A 24216-nucleotide genomic window follows, 5' to 3' on the forward strand; every position below is an offset into this window, starting at 1 on the left:
GCTCTCTGCGACTCACTTGATGCCGTCTGTGCACCTAGCGAGGATCTTCTAACGCTGCACTTTCCTGTACGCAGTCGCCATTCTAGCGCCTTGGGACCGCAACGTCTATGGGTTTTTGGAACTAAGTATGTACCCTGTCCATTGCCAAATCAGCTTCACAACCCGTTGAGCTATGTCGGTTACTTTGGTGCTCCTACGGATATCCTCATTTGTGATTTAATCACGTAGAGAAACTTCAAGCTCTCTCCATCGCCCGATGAGTGATTCTGAGCTGAGTGACAATAGTTAGCATTAGATTACAATGCAATATGTAGTAATGATTTTAGGCTTATTTCGTAGTTTAACGACATATTATAGTGTAGATAACTGGTAGGTATATACGTACAACCATTAATTTGATAAACTTCATCTAATGCAGCACTGCAGTCCCATCGTGACCACGATCCATAAAAACTGGATCGAAATATCGACAAAAATCATCAAATTAATCGTGGTATGTATCCCACTACATTATAATATGTAGAAATAGGGCAATGAGAATCACGAGTTACGACAGAGGCTATTCCTATTACTATCGAATCGCGAGGCATCGCCAAGGTCTTCACCCGTACATAGTCGAATTTCCACGGACTGGTATGATGCGATTTGCTTCCTGGTTTCTAATACGTACTGCTAGAACTTGGAATGTCCTTTCGGCTTCCGTTTCTTCCGCTAGCTATAACATTGGCACTTTCTAGGCAGGCGTGCTCTGTAGATGTGATGCAGTCAATCACAAGGGACTCGTAACTGACTTACCATTGAGTTTGTTGAGAAAATCATTCCAGAAAGCGCAGGCCGACGCCCTGGGCCCGCGTGGCCCGGCCGGCCCGCTCGGGCCATCCGCGGTATACGTGTAGTAGTGGGGCGACGACCGCGAGTACAGGGGCCACTTCTCGTCCGGTTTGTGCGGTTTCCTGGAACGTTATACGTGTTTTGTTGATATGATAATAATGTTGTTTTTGTTTTGATGAATATTGTACATTGATATGTAGATACAGACACACATGCGACGAATGTTTTGTCGCTCAGTAGGTACTTTCTGGGCCAATTAATTTTCAGCCGACAAATACTAAACTAAAATGAGATATATAGAGGAATAAGACGATCAGATACCTAATTATTAGACATTTTAGGGGTTAAGAAAAATGAATGCGTGGATGTACGTAACCTCAGTTTTCTGCTCTTATTTAAGTCATCTAGGGATTGAAAAATCCGCATCAAAATTTAACATTTTACATTATTCTCATTCACTTGAAAACCATAAAATTTGTTTACAGATAAACTAGCGACTATACAATTTCACTTGGGTACGATTTAGTATACAACAATATGCAAAACCAGTCGGTGTTTTCGCGTTAGTGAAGCAATTGCAAAGAGGTCATCATAAAACCATTATTTCATTAACAAGCCATCGTTTGCAAAAGACAGACAAATTGGTCTTAAAGGACAAAATGATAAAGTGAATTATCTGCTCAGACGATAAAAGGTAAAGATCCTGATGAGAAAAATCCTGACTCATTTTCCCTATAAGTCGGGATTTCAATTTGACGCTTAGGCTTAGTCGAACGAGTCAGTCCGAATTCGAACATGTGCAACCCTGCACTACAATACCTATATGAAGAGACACAGTAATCCTTCGCCTTTAATCTCGTGGTAAATGACGACCAACACGACCCTTCAATATAGGTCCCGGAATTACTGGGATCCTCTCGGGTCCCTCTCTCGTTCCCCCCTTACAACACGATTGCTCTGTCTAGAGTGGCTTCGTCGAACCTCTGCAGATAACAACATACATCTGTGGCTGTATTGCGCTTGTTTTATCTTACTTTAATTTAAAAATTCAAAATATTTTTATTCAATTAGACTTTTACAAGTACTTTTGAATCGTTCAGAGCATCTGCCCCTGGTTCGGAATGCCTTTCCTGCCTTTCCTCATCGCTTTATATCGTCGTCTTAGAGTGAAAACCTCGGGAATGCATTTTTGCTCAAATTTATTTTATTGCGTTTCTAGGAAGAAAATCTCGCAACGCACATCCTGATCTGACTAATTTGTTCATTCGATACTCGTAACGCCATCTATGACATTAAATGAAATACTCGCTTCTGTTAGTTACAGCCCGCAGTTTTTTCTTCCTCCTGAAAAGTTACTTCTTTTACACTTACGAGGTTTTCACTCTAAGCCGTCGATATGCAACTGTCTCTTACCCAGTTAAAGCGAATCTCGTGAAGGACTGCATGATATGCGCGGCCAGATCACGTTCCCGAGTATGGTACTGGAGAGACATGTTCAAGGGGTGGCCGAAGACGTACTCCATCTCGTCACCGTGCATCACGCCCATCCACTCACCCCACAGACTTGTGCTGGTGCGCTGAAATGAGACAACAGATACCTTATGTAAATAACGGGTACGTACGAACCACCACAAACGTATAATACCTATGTTGTTAAACCACAAAATATGCCTAAAATTATTATAATGCTAGAATGTTTGGCAATGGTGGTAAATTCACCTAAACTCTCTGTAACACCTGTAAGCCCTCGGAAGCCAGCTTTGAAAGTATATCTTATCGTACGATAACTTACCGAACCAAGAGTTCTGAATCGCCCGGCTGATTGGCGTGAAGCGAGCGATGTAGGATCGGAATGAGTGGCAGTGTTAACAGTGCAAACAGTAAAGAAAAGTAAGTATATCTAGTTGAATGTAGGTATAAACTTAACCCCAAACTCAAACTCAAGTCATTTATTAAAATTAGGTAGGTAGGTACCATTGTACCATTTTTGATTATCAATAATTGTGGAACTTGTAAGATATGATATGCCTGTTTTTCATAAAAATAATTCAAATTATTAATAGTTCTCAAAAATAATTCTAGACATAGGTGTTGTACCAAAAACTTGATTTAAAAGGAATACATTAAAAAAAAGCTGGTAGGCATTACAATTTAAACACCTTTTCGTAACGTGAAGGAACAATACCATCCCTCAGGATGTTTGAGTGGGTGATTTGAAAGTTCACCTAAAATAATATCCCCAATTCAGATTTTGTATTCAAAATAAACGCCTACGGTACAAGTTTGCGACTGATTCGAATAATATTCATAAATTGTTCCATTTCGTAAATAGTCCTACTTAATCGTTATTTTTCTTGATTTATGAGTAGATATTACAATATTAATGTTTAGGTTTACCACCTGATAAGTTTTATATCAATAAATTTTATTGATATTTTATTCAATCGGAGTGAACTAGAATGATATTGTTCTGTAATTGCTTATTTAGTTGATTAATTACGTGTGAGACCTATTTCAATTAACTGATCAATTTATAGGTACCTACATCGTACCAAGTTGTGATTATGATACCTAATTATAGCTAACGTTTTAAACTACTCGGTTTCTATGAAATCAGATTTATTGCTTCCTTAGATTAGATTCCTTAGATTCCTTGCGTTTACTTTATACCTCACAAATTACAACGTCTTTGTAGTTTGTACCATCACATCATCCTAGTTGTACTTAGCCGTGACCCGATATTTAGTAGAAAGAACAAAATGTTATTTTCTGAATATATAATGACACTCCTCCATGTCATGCAGGTACCTAGTTCTAAAATAGTCAAAACACTATGAGGCGTTTTCATACAGTAGATATAGATAAATAAAACACCTTGTTTATAGTAACTTTAAGCTTCCAAGCAGAGCTGAGGTAGAATAAAGGCCCTCATGTTATATTCACAAAGATGTGTACACGTGCATGGAAAGGTTTTGCTTTACAAATTGGCAAATAAACCTTGAACTTCATCTTCTCTGACACAATAACCGGAAGGGTTCAATTCCTAGCAGAATACATAAATACCTAGGTAGGTTACATAAAAGTAGGTATACTTACATAAAATTGAAAAATAAAACATTAGTAATTTGTCTGAGGTTTACATATGGCGTCTGCTTATTATTATTCTGAACTCTATAGCTATGTTAAGTACTAGTAACTAGAAGAAAAGAGCGATGTTATTAAAAGAAAAGAGAAATGTTATAATGGTCCGAGTGGTATATACTATATAGGCCACATTTTATACAAACAATATCAATATGGCGGATGTTATATCTGGACAAGTGTAAATTAAAAATTTATAACACCCCCGACAAGTGAAGGTTACAGTAACTAGAAAAGAGCTGATAACTTTCAAACGGCTGAACCGATTTTCTTGAATTATAGCTAAGAACACTCTCGATCAAGCCACCTTTCAAACAAAAAAAAAACAAAATTAAAATCGGTTCATTAGTTTAGGAATTACGATGCCACAGACATAAATACACACGTCAAACTTATAACATCCCTCTTTTTGGGTCGGGGGTTAAAAATATTATTACACATATTTTGACCTTCGCATCTGGCTAAGGACAGATTTAAAATGTTTTCGTTTCGAATTTTTACGCTTTATTTATTTATTTAAGAATCTAAGATACCGAGGTCGGTAAACATGCTCGCTGAGGCATTAACGGAAGATATAACTACCTAGACCAAGTTTGGACCCTTGCGGTTCTATTACAAATCTGGTTACCGACACTGTTGCAAGTGTCTGTCTGTAATTCCGAAATAATTACCTTATATTAAGCTCATATTATGGTTATTTGAACGGTACCATTACTGAATCACACTTTTTTTTATTTTTTGTCTGTCTGTCTGTCTGTTTGTTTGAACGGGCTAATCTTTGGAACGGCTGAATTTTGACGGGATTTTCACAGACAAGATTGACCAGGGAGTAACATAGGCAACTTTTTAACCAACTTTCAAAAAGGGAATTGTGTTTTTCTACCTATGTACCTACACCGAAATCTCCGAGGTTTCTGAACTGATTAATTTATACTTAATTTATACTTAATTTTTACTGATAAATTAGTAATTTTTTTTAATCGATAAAAGAACTTTGCGACATTTGCATTCCTAAATCCTGGTGATCTCACGGGATTTTAAAGGATCAGCCATTTAAATGTTTTTACGTGGTACGTTGCATCCTGGGGACGGGCTATTACGGATAGGCTATTTGTCCTGGGTATTCAAAAGTCCCCACGGGATTTTTAAATATCCAAGTCCACGCGGGCGAAGCTGCGGGCATCAGCTATTCTTTCAAGAAGAACTAAGAATACTGTCTCTGAAGTGCTTTTGCGCTTATTATAGCAGGAATAATCTGTACCTACCTACCTATATTATAGGCGATCTTTAACGGGTTAATAGTGGACATTTAAATTCCAGACTACGATGCTTAATTTGCTAAATACGATATAAAATTATAACCCACTATTAATAATAACCTAGAATTATTATGTAGATTACTAACAACGTCCCCCATCCATACCGTATATCCTGTAGGATACACAGTAATCATTATGACAATTTGTATGCACCTGATATACTGAATACTCGTACATGTATGATTGTTTGATATCCAAGCAGACTCGCTACACAATCAGTTTTAGTGCTCAGAACTAGAACACAGAATACCTACAATATTTATAACAGTTCTACAGTACCTAGATACTAGACTGAACAGATATACCTACCTAGTCCGTTCAGAGTTATTGTATCTCTGACATCATGTAGGCATTATTTCCTATTTAAACTGGACTACCTACCAACATTGTTGCATTGCTCCGTTGTAACCTGATTGAAGGACTAACCATCAAACAACCCATAGACTTATATATTATTATTATAATCAATGCAAACAAACACTTTCGCATTTATTATGTTATATTCATTATATTATTTCATATTTATTCAATGGTTTTTCAAGCAATATAATTAACGTACTATGAAAAATTTTGGACTTTTATCTGTCAACCATGTCAACTTGCTCTTTACATAATAGAGTAAGAGCCAGCGCGTGCCCACCCCTTCGTTATTTTATAAAAATGAAAATTCTATACGTATTGTCCCTAATACAAGGACGAACGATCAGCGACTATGAAGTTTGGATCGTGGTGACTTTGGAGATAACAGGCAAGTAATAAAGGTGTAAAAAAAGGTGTTCCATCAAATTATAAAGTCTAATTTTCTACTATTCCGAAGAAAATATTAACCCCTATTCAGAAAACAACATAATACAAAAATATATAAACAATCCGATTATTTCGTTTCCGTTTCCGGGACATCACAAGGCCACAACATACCAATGTGGAAACTTTTTTGAAATAATCTAATACACTATATACGCTGTCGGACTTCGTCTGTGGTGGCGTTTGCTGGCGCGCGTGTTGTGACTTTTTGGAGTGTTTTTTTGTTAGAAGTGGCCGGTTTTTGTGTTCTGCTGGTGTTTATTGGTGGTGGAACTGTCTGGGAAGCGCTCTAAAGGGGCGCCGCGTGTATATCGGCGGGCGCCGGCACAGACGAAGTCCATACTTATACATATATATAGTTTCCCTAACTTGTAAATAACTACAAACTTGACATTGGCTAATCAGTGTACTGTAAAGCCAGACGAAAGAGAGAAAAAAAAATATATACGCTGTCACAACTAGGGCACACGTTCCTCAAACTCAAATTTTTCCTACAAAATTAGATTGCAAAAAAAACAATATACCTACCTAAGTAGGTACCTAAAATAATTAACAGCGGAGTTTCGATGCAGCTACAGGCGCATTAGTAAAGCAGTGAGACACGTAAGAGGTCACCGTCCGAAATAGCCGTCGTTAATCTGTGACCTTTAGCCTACAGATATGTCCCACCGCCCCGTACAAAAATTTATTAGGGCCACTCTACCGTATTAAGCTGTTGGTATGTCTATCTAATTGTAACTACTAAACTATTATCGTATCTAAAATAATATATAAAATTATATAACTTATAAGGTAAACTTATAAAATATTATGTACGCAAAAGGAACTCTCCTAGTCCTCAGTGAAATCTTCTAGGAAGTCTTACACGGTCCCCACAATACAGGTTACCTAGTGTGGAGACCACAAGCAAACGACATTGTTAAAACTGTTTGAAAATAAAGATATTTTATTATTTATTATTCTAAAAAGAGTTTACATCTACAACTTAATACCTAATTTTATAAAGAAAGAGTGCAATTTTTTTGAGTTTGTGTGTATGTGGAAGGTAATCTCCGAAAGTACTTCATCTATTTGAAAAATTCTTTCACCATTCGAAAGGTACATTATTCCAGATTGACATAGTTATATTATGTCAGGCGAAGTCGAGAGGGCCGTTAGTGATAAATATTACGCTAAATAATAGACTAAGCAAAAACGGTACCTTTAGGTAGCTACCCACATGAGATATATCCCTGTTTTATGGTTCCGTACCTCAAAGGGGAAAACGGAACCCTTATGGGATCACACTGTTGTCTGTCTGTCTGCCTGTCCGTCTGTCCGTCTGTCGTCTCTGTCTAGAAAACCTATAGGGTACTTCCCGTTGACCTATCATGAAATTTGGCTGGTAGGTAGGTCTTATAGCACAAGTAAAGGAAAAAATCCAAGAACCGTAAATTTGTGGTTACATCATACAAAAAAATTTAAATGTGGTCATTAACAAATAAAATTAGTATTTTCAATTTTAAAAGTAAAATGCTATACCAAGTGGGGTATCATATGAAAGGACTATACCTGTACATTCTAAAACGGATTTTTATTTATTTGTAGGCATAATATTTTTTGATTTATCGTGCAAAATGTCGGAAAAAATACCCGAGTACGGAACTGTCTGTAGTTCTTAGAATTCTAATATTATTATTTAGAAAAAAAAGAATGGAAACTTTTCGGCGCAAAGTTTCAAAATACTAGTATGAGTAAATTGGATAAATGGTTTGCTGTAAATCAGGAAGTTAGGAAGACAGGAGACGATTTGTCGGCTTTGAGCAATGGTCGCTCACTGAATTTTAAGCCTGGCTTTTTTTGGGCAACTATCGAATTCAACCTTCTTCAGTAGGATCAATTTGGGGTTTTATGATTGGCTAAAATGGCTAAAAGTTCGGGAAACTTCAGTGCCTGAAGACCAAAGTCTTAGAGCAGTGCGTGATGCCAGCTATGACATAAGTACTAAGGTACGAATTCGAAACATAGTCGCCAACAAGTGGCCTCATTAGATATAAGGATGTCCGTAAAAGAACCAGAGTAACCGACATAGCCAAACGGGGTGTGATTCTGAAGCGGCAATGGGCGCGATATAAAGATCGAAGAACCAATACGGGTATGGTAAAAAGCGCAAAGTTGGCAGACGTTCTACTAGGTCACAAGATCTAACTAGTCGTACCTAGGTCCTCTGGATCCAGGCAGTGCAAGGCCAGAAGAGAAGAAGACACTAGATGTCCAACAGTGGAAGTCTAGCGTTAGAAAACAAAAACGACAAAACGGCTAACTTGTATCTGGATAAAAAGAAAGATCCGTTACATGATGAAGACGTATAGGTAATCGAAGATACTCGAATAATATCTGACTAACGTATCCTAAATCTATTTTGGCTTTCTTGCAAAACCCGCTAGAGTCCTCGCTAACCTGGGTGACCTGCACGCATTCTAGAGTGAGCTCAGCTGTTTATAGTCATTATGTGGAAAGCTGCAACTATGGGCTCACGTACAACGGATGGACAACGGATGGAGCAGGTGCAAAAAGAATCCTGGACGACAGAAGAACCAGAATAAACTGGTTAGTCTCTTGTTTGACGTTTTAAAAGTACCAGTGACCCAAATCTTGCACCAAGTTGACAAGATTAGCATGCGTTCTCTGGATTTTCTACTCAGCTCAAAACATTGCAGAAGCAAAGTAAACGGAAGCAGACGCTTGAGGAAGGAAACTCTGATTGCGAACTCTTTATTGCTTGACGTGAAGTAGGAAACGCGATCTTCATTTATTTACGTACTTTACGTGCACAGTCTTGTTTGTTAAACTTTATTACGTGCACAATGGCGCTATAGTTGTTTTCCAAAAAAGCTTCACTTATTAGATTCCGGGTGTGACAGTATGTTGAATGACTTCTTTGAAATTATTAGTTCAAGTCAGGCTAGGTCTGGGATATTTAAGGATGGTGCAGTGCAGCTTATGTACTACTAGCCGATGCCCGCGACTTCGCCCGCATGGGTTTAGGTTTTTCGTAATCCCGTGGGAAATCTTTGATTTTCCGGGATAAAAAGTAGCCTAAGTGGTAATCCAGGATATTATCTATCTCCATTCCAAATTTCAGCCAAATCCATTCAGTGGTTTTTGCGTGAAGGAGTAACAAACATACACATACACAGATACACACATACACAAATACACGCAAAATTTCGCCTTTATAATATTAGTGTGAGTAGTGTACATTGTGATGGCGATTTAGTGTTCCAGAATATTGAATTTTCTTGTTGTTCTTCTTGTTTTCATACAATGGCAGACTAATGAGTGATTAAAATATCTGCAACGTCCTTTACTCACTAATTAGACACCCTTTTCATCATCATTTATGTTTTATTAAAAAATAGTCTGAAATTCGATCAGTTAATTAAAAACTGCACCATCCTATACAAAACTTTCATGCAAAGCCGGTTTTTAAAAACACGTTAATTTACCTAACGAACCAAAAGCAAGGGCTCTTACAAAGAGGCTGAGAAACGGGCTGACTTTTGACCTGGCACTGCTGCTCTTACCGTGCAAACAATTTTGCCTACAAAATGGTTAAAATAATTATTATTTTAGAAGGTTATATATTGTTTTCTTCATTTTTATTTTAGTAGTTATGTAATTTCATTGCAATTATGTATCATTAGGAATTCGTGTTAATATCACAAGAAGAAGACAACCACACTCTTAGGTATATCGCCTTTGTAGCAGCAAATTATAGCATTCTGATTGTATGTATTTATGTACTTCATTCTTTATCAAAACGACAAAACCAATAGTAAATTTCAAACAGTCAGGCTTTAACAGGGCTCTCTCCGTCACTTACTCCATACAATCGTAGTTCCAAATTCATTTGAATATTGAGCAACCAAAGTCCATGACATATTCTAGAAACTAATATTTGTGCCTGTAGTGTTTTAGATTTTCTAAAAATATGTAGTTTTAAAATTACAGGGGCTCAAAGATTTAACTGTTTTGGAATGTACAGGTAAAGCCCTATCATATGATACAGCACTTTGTATAATTATCTCTCTTTGAAAATTGTAACATTTTTGTATTTTTTTTTCACTACTTCGAATTTTGTCCTTTACTTGCACTAGGTACCAGACCTACCTGTCTGCCAAATTTCTAATTCATGATTCTAGGTCAACGGGAAGTACCCTATAGATTTTCTTGACAGACAACAAAGTAATCCTATAACGGTTCCTTTTTCCTTTTGAGGTACGGAACCCTAAAAAAAAATAGTACACGTTGTATAAAACACGTCTAAAATAAACTACATTTCAAGAATATAATAATATAAATACGAGACCATTAATTACCTACCACCTAGTGTTTAAATATCTTGCATTCACATAAGTGGCAACATACGAGGGGTGGCTGAAAAGTTCTGAGCCTAGGGCATTAAAAGTCTAGATAAAAATCTAAATAAAATTTATTTTTCAATATAGTCCCCATGGACTTCAATGCACTTTTGACATCTTTTATAGAGGGCTTGTATCCCTGAAAAAAAATAAGCCGCGTCTTTAGCTTGAAAATGTTCATTTACGGCCGCCTTCATCTCTTCATCATCTCCAAATCTTCGTCCCCGAAGGTCCTTTTTCAAATTTTTAAATAGAAAATAGTCGCTAGGGGCCAGATCTGGACTATACGGAGGGTGGTTCACTTCATCGAATCCAGTTTCTCGCAAGGCTTGCCTCGCAATGCGCGCTGTGTGAACCGGCGCATTGTCTTGCAGAAACAAAATTCCTTTGCTGATTTTGCCTCTTCTTTTTTCAACAATGGCTTCGCGAACTTTTTTCAAAAGCCCTGCATAATACTCTGCATTCATCGTAGTTTTTTTTTGGAGGTAATCTATGAGTAAAACTCCTTCGCAATCCCAAAAAATGGTGGCCATGAGTTTGGAAGCCGATTTTTCCACCTTGAACTTCTTCGGCGGCTTTTCCCCCTTCTCTATCCATTGCATTGACTCTTGTTTCGACTCCGGGTCGTATTGTCGGATCCACGTTTCATCAACGGTGACAATACGAGTGCAAATTTCCTCCAAATTGTCCTTGCACAGGTCTATAAATTCTTCGGAAGTTTCAACTCGTCGCTGCTTGTCCAGTGGCGTGAGCATTTTAGGCACCCAACGCGCACTGACTTTATTCATATGCAAATGATTATGCATAATGTCTCCAACTCGTTCCTTACTGATGCTCAGCTCTTCTGCTATCTGCCACAATTTTACTCGCCGATCGTCCAGTACAATTTTTTTTACTTTTTCGATGTTTTCATCAGTGACTGCGGTGTTCGGCCGGCCCGAGCGGGGGTCGTCTTCCAGAGTCTCTCGGCCTTGTTGGAATAGGCGTGTCCATCGTTTAACCGTGGCTGACGACGGTCCAGATTCTCCGTATACACTAGACATTTCTTCAAAAATTTCTTTTGCTGTTTTCCCCTTTTTTACGAGGAATTTTATGACGGCGCGATGTTCCAATTTCGTTAACTGCAGCGATGACTCAGACATGTTGATGTTCACGGTTCAATTACTCAAAGCTTAATGAAGCTAATGACATGAAACTTTTCTTATATAGTGGGTAGATGTCGCTCAACTAGTGACCCGCCGGATGAGTAATTAGCACGAATGCAAGTGCCTTAGGCTCAGAACTTTTCAGCCACCCCTCGTAATTAAATAACAATAATAATGATGAAAAACAATTAGTAAGTAGTTTACTAAGAAAACCAATTTATACAAAGGAGAAAAGGGCAAGGAGTTCCCAAAGTAAATTTATGAGAACTTGAGCTCTTACTAATTTAATTGAAATTCCTCTTTGTTGCCGTCACGCTGTGTCAGGTAAAAAGACTGCGGAAAAATGTCCTCGTAACTTTATCTGCACTCTTATTAAGAAATTAGCTCTAGTATCGACTAATTTGTGAGAATAGTCGATACTAGAGCTAATTTCTTAAACTGGACCCTTTCAAGTAAAGATTTTTATATAAACCTGTGAGGATGATACTGCCATTGTAGCAATTAAAATACTACATATACGCCTATGTTGTCGTATTAGTTTACAAATTGCAAAAAACTAAATTAAATTTGAATTTCGCGGGCAGGCCCGTCTCATGCCCCTTAAGCTTTAAAACGTCGGTATCGAAGAAAATATAAACTTTGACGAAAGATTTTATACGCCTTTGTTACCTGTTATCTACCAAAGCCATGATGATCCAAACTTCATAGATGCTGATCGTTCGTACCTGTGTTGGGGGCAATGCGCATAGAAACTTTCAGCTTTCATAAAATAACTAAGGTCTGACCCTCACAGGCTCTTAGTCCATAAAGCCTTCATATAAGAACAATGATAATTGTACCGTACTGAGCGTGATATATTTACCTATTTTATTTGAAAACTGTAATTTTATAGCTAAGTAAGACTATCCTTTATTCTGTGAATTGCAATAACTTATGGTGTTTGTGGTTCGTGGATTGTACGAGGCTTGACATAATTTAGTTTCTAGAGATCAGCTTAGATCCACAACAACAGATAGAGGCAAACTTTAAGAACACTGAGGACGTGGGCAGACCCTTTTACCTAAACCAACCCAAGTATCCGATAGTAGAATAATTCATTTATTCACTGTCTAAAACATGGTACACATATGAATAATTATAGATAAGTGCATATGGTGGAACTGTGAGATCTGCATATTCGAAACCGGCGTACAATGTATTTCAATCAACTATTTAATCATGCATTAAATTATTAACGTAGGTATATTACAGAAAATTATACATGAAACAAAATTCTGTAAGGTATTCACAATAGTTGTTTAAGGAAATAATATAATTATATAAGTAATTGTAATCGTGAATGCCAATCTATTAATTATTCAACTTTAGTTCCATTATTTTTTACACACAAGTAAATATAATCTACAAAATCATGGTAGAACATATTTTAATAGTAAATACAAACAGACACGGTGGGAAACCAGATGGTGTCAGCAAAAAGCCACTAACAATTTATAAGATTTATATGTCATTTAAAAAAAAAATAACCGCCACGCTCACATGGGGTCTCTTCGTCACTCGCTCCATACAAACGTAGTTCCAATTTCATTTGAATACTAAGCAACCAAAGTCCATGAAATTTTGCATGACATATTCTAGAAACTAATATCTATGCCTGTGGTTTTCCAGATTTCTGTTAAAATATTCGGTTTCAAAGTTACGCGGTCTTAAAAATTCACATACAAATCTTTGAGCCCCTGTAATTTTAAAACTACATATTTTTTAGAAAAATCTAAAACACCACAGGCACAGATATTAGTTTCTAGAATATGTCTGCAAAATTTCATGGACTTTGATTGCTTAATATTCAAATGAAATTGGAACTACGATACTATGGAGTAAGTGACGGCGAGAGCCCTGTTAAATATTACAAAAGGTAAAGTCTCTAGAGTAAACGACGTTAACGCTCTTTGTAAGAAAGCTTCTTTCAGCTGAACAAGTAGGCTATGCGCCGTACATAACTGTAAATATTTGAATACTGAGCACATTGTCAACACCTCAGTGTTCAAATATTAACTAGATTGAAAATTACGTAAGACATAAAATAATATGACAAAGTGAAAAGAAGGAAAGTGTATTTTTTATAATCAATATCATGAAGATCAGTGAAGTTAAAATACATGGATTTGTAGATACTGATGATGATGGTTCGCCATTTTCCGGGATACCAACCGGGACGGGAATATAAGTCCGAAAATTTTAAATATAGTATAGTATGTAGTATATAACCTTCGTGACAAGTGTAAATTAAAAATTTATAACACCCCCGACAAGTGAAGGTTACAGAAACTAGAAAAGAGCTGATAACTTTCAAACGGCTGAACAGATTTTCTTGGATTATAGCTAAGAACACTCTCGATCAAGCCACCTTTCAAACAAAAAACTAAATTAAAATGGGTTCATTAGTTTAGGAGCTACGATGCCACAGACAGATACACAGATACACACGTCAAACTTATAACACCCCTCTTTTTGGTTTGGGGATTAAAAAGCACGATATCATATACAAAACCTGACACAAAAATATGTCAGTTCTTTATTCGAATATTCCAACAAACACCGCTGATATTTTAAGTGAATGAATTGGAATGAACAGACTTTAAACTATGGATGTAAGAAATAATAATTCTTTAAAGTCTTTGCATTGAACAGAATAAAGCTTAACATGAGGACTAAGTTATATATACGCGGCTAGGTGAAAGTCTTGAAATCGAAACATGGTATAGGCATAGCTGTTAATCTATACTAATAAATAAAATTGGAGTGTCTGTCTGTAATTTCGAAATAACTACCTCATATTAAGCTCATAGGGTTATTTGAACGATACCAACGCTGAATCACACGTTTTTAAAATTTTTGTCTGTCTGTCTGTCTGTCTGTCTGTCTGTCTGTCTGTCTGTCTGTCTGTCTGTCTGTCTGTCTGTCTGTCTGTTTGAAAAGGCTAATCTTTGGAACGGCTGAACCGATTTTGACGGGATTTTCACAGACAAGTAGAGGATTGACCAGGGTGTAACATAGGCTACTTTTTTAACCGACTTTCAAAAAAGGAGTTGTGTTTTTCTACCTATGTACACCGAAATCTCTGAGATTTCTGAACCGATTTGCGTAATTTTTTTTTTAATCGATAGAGGAACTTTGCGACATTGTTTCACAAAAAATTTGGATTCCAACTCCTCAATCCTGATGCTGCAGGGGATCTGACCAATCCACGCGGGCGAAGCTGCGGGCATCAGCTAGTTTTTAAATAAGCCGCTCTAAATGATACTGCTAGTCATCGGTCGAGACTGTTCATGTTCGCAAAGGTCAAAAGCTGAATGTTAAAGGAGGTTTTTCTTTTTCTTTTAAACACAAAGATTTTCCTCGAGGCATTTTTATAATTAATAGTTAACGCTAACAAAGTACAGGTGAAACTGTCAGCTGCCCGGATTGCTTGTCGACTTGTTTAATAATATAAACACCGCTTCAGGCGAAGTATGCCCGAGTCAAATACTTCATTAAGCTCTAATAGAGTTAGTTTGTATTGTTACTTCTTGAAAGTGCTCACAACGAGATTTGAACAAGGTGCCTACCGTGTGAACTAGTTTATGAGAAACGTATAGTAAATCCTACTATGGTTTTTTTGGCTGAATCATTTTTTTTAAGTTTGCTGAAGCCACCACAGATTGCCAACCCATGGTCGTTGAATAATAAAATTGTATCCCGAAAATGATCTGAAACGTTTGTTTGGAGCGGTTTTCGACAACGTTTTGCGATTTAGTGAAAACGCACAAATAATTCTACCGTTGTATTTCTAGAAAATGCAGGTAGGTACCTATTGCAAAAAGTAGTTTTTAATTTATCGCCAAAAACGTGGAAATTTTCAAAATGTAATTAATGTTCCTAAAAAGAATGCATGAAGTATGTATGAGTAAGGTTTTTTTAGTTATATTTTAGTTTGGTTCTATGGCTAATGCCTGTCGTAGAGGCGATGGCCGTTGGAGCCAGAAAGTTTTATAGTGGAAACCGCGTTTAAGCAAGCGTAGTGTGGGACGCCCTGGAGGGACCGACGATATAAAGCGGCTGGCGGGAAGTGGCTGGATGAGGAAGGCTGAGGACCGGGTGTGGTGGCGCTCTATAGGGAAAGCCTATGTCCAACAGTGGACGTCCACAGGCTGATGATGATGATGATGATTGATCCTACGTAGCATTATTTTTTAGACATACTCATCCATTTTTGAAAATCCCCACGTTTTTCGGCGATATAGTTTGTAAACTATTTCTTGCATTATTTCTTGCATTTGTTCACGGGCGGCGGTAATCACTTAACATCAGATGAGCCGCCTGCTCGTTTGCTCACTATGTTATTATTTAAAAAAACGGATTTTTAAAATAGAACATCAGAATTTAGAAATATTAATTTTGATTAAATTGATGGCGATAAACATATTCCTTCTTCATCAGCTCTACCGTTTCTTTGGCAAATCTCTTTCAGTTAAGACTGAAGTTTCTTTTTAATATAGGTACCTAATATACTTTATTAGCGCATATTGTGCGACTCGTTAATAAATAAAATAAGTGAAGTGAAAATGCAGCCTGGTGGAGTAAACTTGCCTAGGCATTCATAACTAATTTAGTGTTAATTTTAGAAATGGAAACCGGAAGAGTATTCCAAATCTAAAGGGCGTATATATTAATTGCGTAGCCTATTAAATTCCTACCACGTGACGAGGTCTAGTAAACAGATCACGTGCTATTGCTATTTTCATAGACTTGTGCGTCATACAATTGCAACGAATACCACTTCATTGTTCGCAAATCGCTACCCTCGGGTATTCCATCCTCCTTTGTACTCTAATCAAAAATATATTCCTAAGATGTACAAGCTATATTCCGCTGGGGATCTCATTTTTACCTGACTGTGGCGAAGCCCAAAAGAAGGGTTTTGTGTTTGACTTGTAACACAAAGTACCTACCGAATTATTTTTATACGTTCATTTTGTAAAAGGGCTATGTAAGGCTATTTAAAACATTCAGTTAAAATGCTGTGTACACATCAATTAACCAGGGCGGAATTTTTAATTATTCATGAGTGCGAAAAATCCGTGTCGTCAACGGTCCGGTTTGGACATCCGTATTTTATAGCATCGAGATTCGAAAGTTCAGCCATAGAGTAAGGATCATTGTAACGATATTGTCAATAATGCTCAAGGTTGACATAATTTTATATTTTTAAGTACTTACTTCATTACTACTTATTCCAAATGTATCACCTAAACTTGTAACAATGATACTGAACTGAATGATAACAAGTGTAAATTAAAAATTTATAACAATCCCGACAAGTGAAGGCTAATAATTGGAAAAATTAAAAAAAAATCTCTTAAAAACTGTGACTGAGATGTTTTATATTTACTGTTCTAAGTTCTCTGTAGCATGTAAATCCCGAATCATCCAATCAGATCTCTGGAAAAAAATAAAGTATTTTTTTGCTGCCCATAATAATGAGACTGAAACAGCACGCCAGCCTTAACCGGTGCGTGTAGAAACATGAAATTTTGCATAGAAGATTCTGCACAAAAATGAGAAGAAATAGATTTAGAAAATTCACTCTATAATAACGAGAAATAAAATCACACCATAAAAGTGATGAACATCCATACAAAAGAGATGTTTCAAATTGGGCTACATCTTGTACACTTCCTGAAAAGTTGAGAAAAAAAATCCTTTATCTTGGGGAAAGTTCAAATAATTCGTTTAAATATATAGTTTGGTTTATATTCTCTATATCTTACTACTTTGCGTTCACTATACTTCTAAATATTTTCACAACAATTTCATAACGGACATTTTATTATTTAGCACTTAGCAGTAGGTTTTTTATCTTATATCCCTACAAACATTTCTCAATAACGACCTTTTTCGACAATTGATCCTATCGTAAAGGTGAGGGAATAAATATCACGTTGAGCAATAAACTTGGACAAATCCTTTCGAACGAAAAACAAGGGTAGAGACATAAATATCTACCAATATTATACCCTACTCGGAACGGGGCGTTCAGAGTACAGACTATAACAATATGACATCATGTACAGACCTTCTTACCTAATCAAACATTGTTTATATTATACATATTTCATGGGTTTTAACAATATTACTACAATGTTAAAAACCTACACACCCACACACTTTGTAGACACATTTTCAACATAATATAATTTAACAGGTATGCATTCATTTAGATTTTAAATTAATCTTTAGTAATAATTACTTACATATTTTTTAATTTCTGTCTGTATTCTGTCTGTATTGTGCCATAAGCATTATTATGCCTAGCCTTAATATTATTAAAATACTTACTTAATATTTTCCTTAAAACTTTTCATGAAAAACCAAGTCTTTATACTTTGGATCCATTAATAAGTCTAGGCGAATATTCACCGGGCTTAATGGATCGTCATACCATAGTAGCAAGTTTAAAGTTTTGACGATGGAACAGAATTAAGAAATTAGAATTTCCAATGACTTTCCAAAATAGGTACTGCAATTAGATGAGTTCATTATCTCACTCATTTAAAAGATATTAATAAAGTTACCTATTCTTGTTATTTTTCCTAGACCATTTTGATACTTCTAGCTAAAATTGATATCCAGAATTACCTATATAATTGTAATCTTCAGCAGGCCTAAGTATGTGATTTCCAATTTCAAATGTTATCGAACGGTTAACAATTCCTTTACATGCTAGGTTGTGAGTATGATTAAAGTCAGTCAGTCAGTTTCTTTCGTTTCCTGCGTTGGATGAAGCTAAGTTATTACATAAGCTAGTTAGAAAATGTAAGTTTAGAGGGTTAGATTTGGGTGTAACTAACGAAGCGACATAGTCACTTAAGTGACTAAGCTTCTAAATAAAGACGTTTACAATCATGCCTAATCAAATAAATTTTATCTGCAAGAAAGCGCAGACTTCCACTACGGACTACGTGGACACTCGACAAACGATATGTAACAATCAGCAGGAGTCGACGGTGTGTACAAGAGACGTAATAATATGTCTAGCTGTGAACGTTTATGCACTAAGGCTGAAATTTTGATTTTGCTCAGACTTAAGACACTGTTAAAACGAGACAGCGTTATACTGCTCGCATAAATCTGTCTCGTTTTAACTGAAACTTAAGTCTAAGCAAAGTCAAAGTGAGCTCTATAGATTTCAACCTAAGCACCCACGAGGTCTAGACCTTCGTTATTTTATAAATGCTGAAAGTTTATCTGCGTAAGTATTGCCCCTAACACAGGGAGGAACGATCCGCGACTATGAAGTTTAGATCATGGCAGCTTTGGTAGACAACAGGTAACAAATACGTATACAATCTTACGTCAAAGTATAAACCCTATTTTTAATAGCATTAGAAATCACGTCATGCATTGCCAGACACTTAGTGTCATGGCAACCCCCGCCAGACACTCTTGAACTTTAATAAATTGTTAAGAGGGGTCTCTCCGTCACTCGCTCCATACAAACGTAGTTCGTCTCTCATTGGAATACTAACCAATCATACTCAGTGGAGTTTTGTAGAAACGTTCCGGGAACTACTATCTATGCCTGTGGTTTTCCAGATTTCCGTTAAAATATTCGGTTTCAAAGTTACGCGGTCTTAAAAATTCACATACAAATCTTTGAGCCCCTGTAATTTTAAAACTACATATTTTTAGAAAAATCTAAAACACCACAGGCACAGATACTAGTTTCTATAATATGTCTGCAAAATTTCATGGACCTTGGTTGCTTAATATTCAAATAAAATTGGGACTACGATTGTATGGAGTAAGTGACGGAGAGAGCCCTGTTAAAGTTGTTGTTGATGTGACAATACGATTTAAAATTTACAGGGTAGGTAGGTACTTACATGAGTAAAATAGTAATAGTAAACATCAACACCGGAGTCAGCCAAGATTTCTGCGAAATAGTTCGTTGGGCACACGAAGAAGTAGTCGCCCACGACGTCAGCGATCATCTTCTGGTTCAGATACCCATCGGTGATCTCTTCCCAGTCGGTGTACTAAAACAATAATAACCCACATTAATTATATCCATATTTATATAACACAACATACACATACATAGGAACATATACATATATTAACTGTGGTATATACCCGCTATTAAAATTATAATATTACGTCGTTAAACCACTAAGCAAGAATAAAAGTCACAAACTAACTTATAAAAATAATATAATCACTCTGGCTTTAATCTTAAATTAAAATATTAATAAAATAAAGCTGTGTAAGTATTTCGTATGTAGACTCAGAAAATCTAGGTCACAGCTCCAACACAGGTATAGGTGTTACGAAAGCCTACGCCCACGTTTTATCTCAGTATTAATAAAATACATCTTTCACCAAAAATTTATTTCTTTAAGCATTAGTGAGGTGTTCTACTATTGTATCTACTAACATTAACATACAAAAGGATTTTAACTCAAAACCGTCGTAGAAATAACTCAAAGTTTAAAAACCCCCGACAAATAAACCTCTATAAGAAAACTAGAAAAGAGCTGATAACTTTCAAACGGCTGAACCGATTTTCTTTGATTATAGCTAAGAACACTCTTGATCAAGCCAACTTTCAAACAAAAAAAACTAAATTAAGATCGGTTCATTCGTTTAGGAGCTACGATGCCACATATACACACAGATACACACGTCAAACTCATAACACCCCATCTTTTTGGGTCGGGGGTTAAAAATAGGGGTTTGAAATTTGTGTTATCCAAAATGCGGACGAAGTCGCAGGCATAGGCTTGTTACTTATAAGTTATAATACCCCTCTTTTTGGGTCGGGGGTTAATTAAGTACTGATAGTAATCCGACTGATCGCAATTTGTGCTCGCACTCGAAGATCCTGCTCACAACGCGTTTTCCATCAAACGAGGCAATTTCGAATGGGAAATACTCATTAGTCAATTCCGGGAAGCTGACGATGTATCCGGTACATCAGTATAAAGTATACTTACTAATGTTAAACACACTTATAACACGTGCAAAGGATTATATAGTGCTGAAGTGCATTTCTATGGAGTATTAAATTTTATTCATCATATGTAGTATAGAAGCAGGCGTTATTTTGCGGAAGTCCATGATATACAAGGAACCAAAAGCTTAATTTGCTATAATCCGCAAAATATGCAAAATTTTTACAATTAGGCATTGTAAGGTCTACATCTCCTGAGGATGCTCCCGGTGTCGGGGCGAAACGTTCGTCGAGTGGTGTTGGGATTTGTGTGGTGCTGCGTGGTGGTGGTTCGTGTGGCTTGTTTGGTGGCTGGCTTTTCCTGCATGTTTTTCAGTGGGAGGGCGGGCGGTGCATGTCGCATGCTGCATGTTGCACCATACAAATTTCTTTGGTTTGGCGGATTATAGCAAAATAAGCTTTTGGTTCCTTGTTTATTCACCATGTTTCAATAGAAAAGAAAACGTTTACGCGATAAACTTTTTCCCCGTGTGAAATTTTCGCAAGTCACAGCAGCTGCCGTCGTCATAATACGTATTGTTTGTTTAAACTACTGTTTTGTTTGTAATTTATTATGAAGTTTATGTGCCTACCAATAGATACTTATTTATTTAATAAGTTTGCATTCAGACTCTTCAGACTTGTTTTTCAGAACTAAAAGCAAAGATAGGTAAGTCTTGTTACTTGTAGCTTCACTTACCTGGAATACGATAGCTTCTCTTTTGATTTTAGAGAATTCCTTGAATATTGTATCGATAATCTCCAGGAACTTTTCTCTCTGCAGGAAACTCGGGCCGTCCTTCTCAAAGTAGTCGAGGAAGTCATAAAGCAGAAAGTAAGTTCCTGAAAATAAACAAAATGTTACCAATATGATAAACTAGACGATGACTGCGATTTCTCGTAGATTTACTCCCGTAAACATCTCGTAAGAACTCTTTGATTTCCGGATATACCTAAGGTATTCTATGTCCATCTCCGAGATGCTAGCAATTTTTTTTGTCAAATACCCATCAGAATCTATTAAACGAATGAGTTTTTAAAAATTCTGTGAGAGCTCTTTGATTTTACGGGACCGTAGCCTATGTCCTTCACCGGAATGCAACCTATTTCTGTCCCTTTCGTGAAAACCTGTCAAAGGATGGGCCGTGAAAAGTGAGCAGACAGACAGACAGACCAATATTTAGTTGTTACTAAAATGTCATTCCCAAAGTTTATTCATTAACAACTAATAAATAAATTCGTTGGGTCGGAAACTTTACTTCGTTAAATTGAGCAGATGTTTATGTAATTTTGACCTACATTAATCACAAAAGTTTCGTTCATAAAGTTGGCCCGTGGAATAAAGTCGATAACAAGTCTTGTTAGCAAGTAATAAAATAGTAGTTGTACCTACTAGTTCAACAAGACTATAACAGGCCGTTTGGAGAATTTCGTCGTATTCTTTCTAACCCCCGACCCAAAAAGAGGGGTGTTATAAGTTTGACGTGTTTCTACGAGACTTATAAGTAAAAATACTACGTGCAATATGAATTGTTTTCAAACATCATTTTGGGTCGTGAAGCTATGCACTTTGCATTCCAACATTTTTATAGCTTTATCGTAATTCTAAAAATTAGTCTTAGTTATTTACAAGTACGTTCTAAACTACCTTCTTACATTTTTGCAAAAAAACCCAAGTAACCTTCAATTTAAAAATTACATTGGTATGCTCTTTTGAATGCGATATCGCATGTCATTACTACGCCAACATATTAAGTAGAATTTTACGGAATAGTATTGAGTTAAAAAAAATTTTAGGTCACATGAAAAGTTTTAACAATGTGCATTGTGCAAGATACATAAAGAAAGGTATAGGTACCTACCAGAGAGAGCAGTCTTACAAGATCTGTATCTAACTTCATTAAAATGCGCTTTTATCTGACTACTTACCAAGCTTGTCTAGGGAATTATGAAAATTCTATTTTGCTTGAGGTTGGTTGTTATATTATTATTATAATAAACTTCCAGCATAATCCCCCTGATTATACAAAAGTAGCTTTTACCTACTAGCATCTGTATTCGCGTAGACCACGCGTAGACCACGCGTAGACCACGTGTAGACCAACTTCAACGTCTTTTTCCACGGAAACCTACAATTTGTCCACCGCGATTAATACCACTGTTTTAATGGTTGTCTTCCCGCGGCAGAACAATTTCCCTCAGTAGTACTATCGAAATTTCGTTTAACCGCAGACCGTTTTTCCTTCAAAAATTTTTTGTATTATATCGCACACAGTTAAAATTCCTTGTCGTAATACAATATTATGTCTGTCCATAATGATGCTTTCAACACGATTGTACACAGTTTAGCTGAATCCTGTCGACGAATCTGGTAAATTGACAACCGAAAACGAATACGGTCGTCGTATTCGGTGACCGACTTAATTACAGCCCAATTCGATGAATCAATTCGGTTAAACCAAATGCGGTTGCCGCATTCGGTGAACCGAATTCTTTTCTGGTCATAATAATTTTGGATTTTAGGCGGATCGCTCAATAATGTCAAGACGTGGGCATGATTAACCGTACAAAGAGTCGAAGTAAGCCTCAATAGCTCAACGGTTATAGGAACTGACTGAAATCCGAAAGGTCGGCGGTTCAAACCCCACCCTTTGCGCTATTGTCGTACCCACTCCTAGCACAAGCTTAACGCTTAGTTGGAGGGGAAAGGGGAATGTTAGTCATGGTTAAAATGACTAATATTCTTTTTTTTTTAAAAAAAAGAGTCGAAGTGTAAAGGCAAAATTCGAATCACCAAAGTTCGGTGTATCCATCCAGTTACCGACTTAGGTCAACGTTGACACAAGCGCAATCGAGCTTTCGTTGCCATACCACCCAAAAGTTTTAACAATTATTACTATCTTAAAAATTCAATATGTCCTAGTTAGAAACAGCAATAATTTTACCCTATCGACGGAAAAATTATTGCCTGATCGCCATAAATGACCGAGGCTGACATATCACCGGACGTTCGTATTAGAGTTTAGACCGTGCCGTAATAACGACCTAATCCGAAAATCGGCGTCGGAATTTCTAACACGTAATATTCTTTCATTTATCCTACTAATATGATAAACTAGCTGACGCCCGCGACTTCGTCCGCGTGGATTTAGGTTTTTCGAAATCTCGTGGGAACTCTTTGATTTTCCGGGATAAAAAGTAGCCCATGTGCTAATCCAAGATATTATCTATCTTCATTCTGAATTTCAGCCAAATCCGTCCAGTGGTTTTTGCGTGAAGGAGTAACAAACATACACACACACACACACACACATACAAACTTTCGCCTTTATAATATTAGTGTGAAGTGTGATGTGAAAGTGCGGATGTTTGGATGTTTGTTACTCAATCGCGCAAAACTACTGGACGGATTTGGCTGAAATTTGGAAAGGAAATAGATTATACCCTGGATTAACACATAGGATATTTTTATCCCGGAACATCAAAGAGTTCCCGCGGGATTTTGAAAAACGTAAATCCACGAGGACAAAGCCGCGGGCATC

At 36.7% G+C, this 24216-nt stretch overlaps 1 protein-coding gene across 2 annotated transcripts in view; it reads right to left on the minus strand.

Moving 5' to 3' along the window:
• Positions 1-24216, minus strand: part of LOC123867534 (acetylcholinesterase-like) — a 73936-nt gene that overhangs the window by 5249 nt on the left and 44471 nt on the right. For both annotated transcript variants that reach the window (XM_045909609.1, XM_045909608.1), the window contains exons 3-6: positions 21375-21517; positions 19569-19721; positions 2245-2408; positions 796-953 (exon numbers count right to left, since the gene is read on the minus strand). In XM_045909609.1, the coding sequence (XP_045765565.1) occupies positions 796-953; positions 2245-2408; positions 19569-19721; positions 21375-21517 (618 nt within the window). The remainder of the gene's footprint in view (positions 1-795; positions 954-2244; positions 2409-19568; positions 19722-21374; positions 21518-24216) is intronic.

This window comes from Maniola jurtina, chromosome 8 (genome assembly GCF_905333055.1).
Source record: "Maniola jurtina chromosome 8, ilManJurt1.1, whole genome shotgun sequence".
In the NCBI taxonomy this organism is placed as follows: domain Eukaryota; kingdom Metazoa; phylum Arthropoda; class Insecta; order Lepidoptera; family Nymphalidae; genus Maniola; species Maniola jurtina.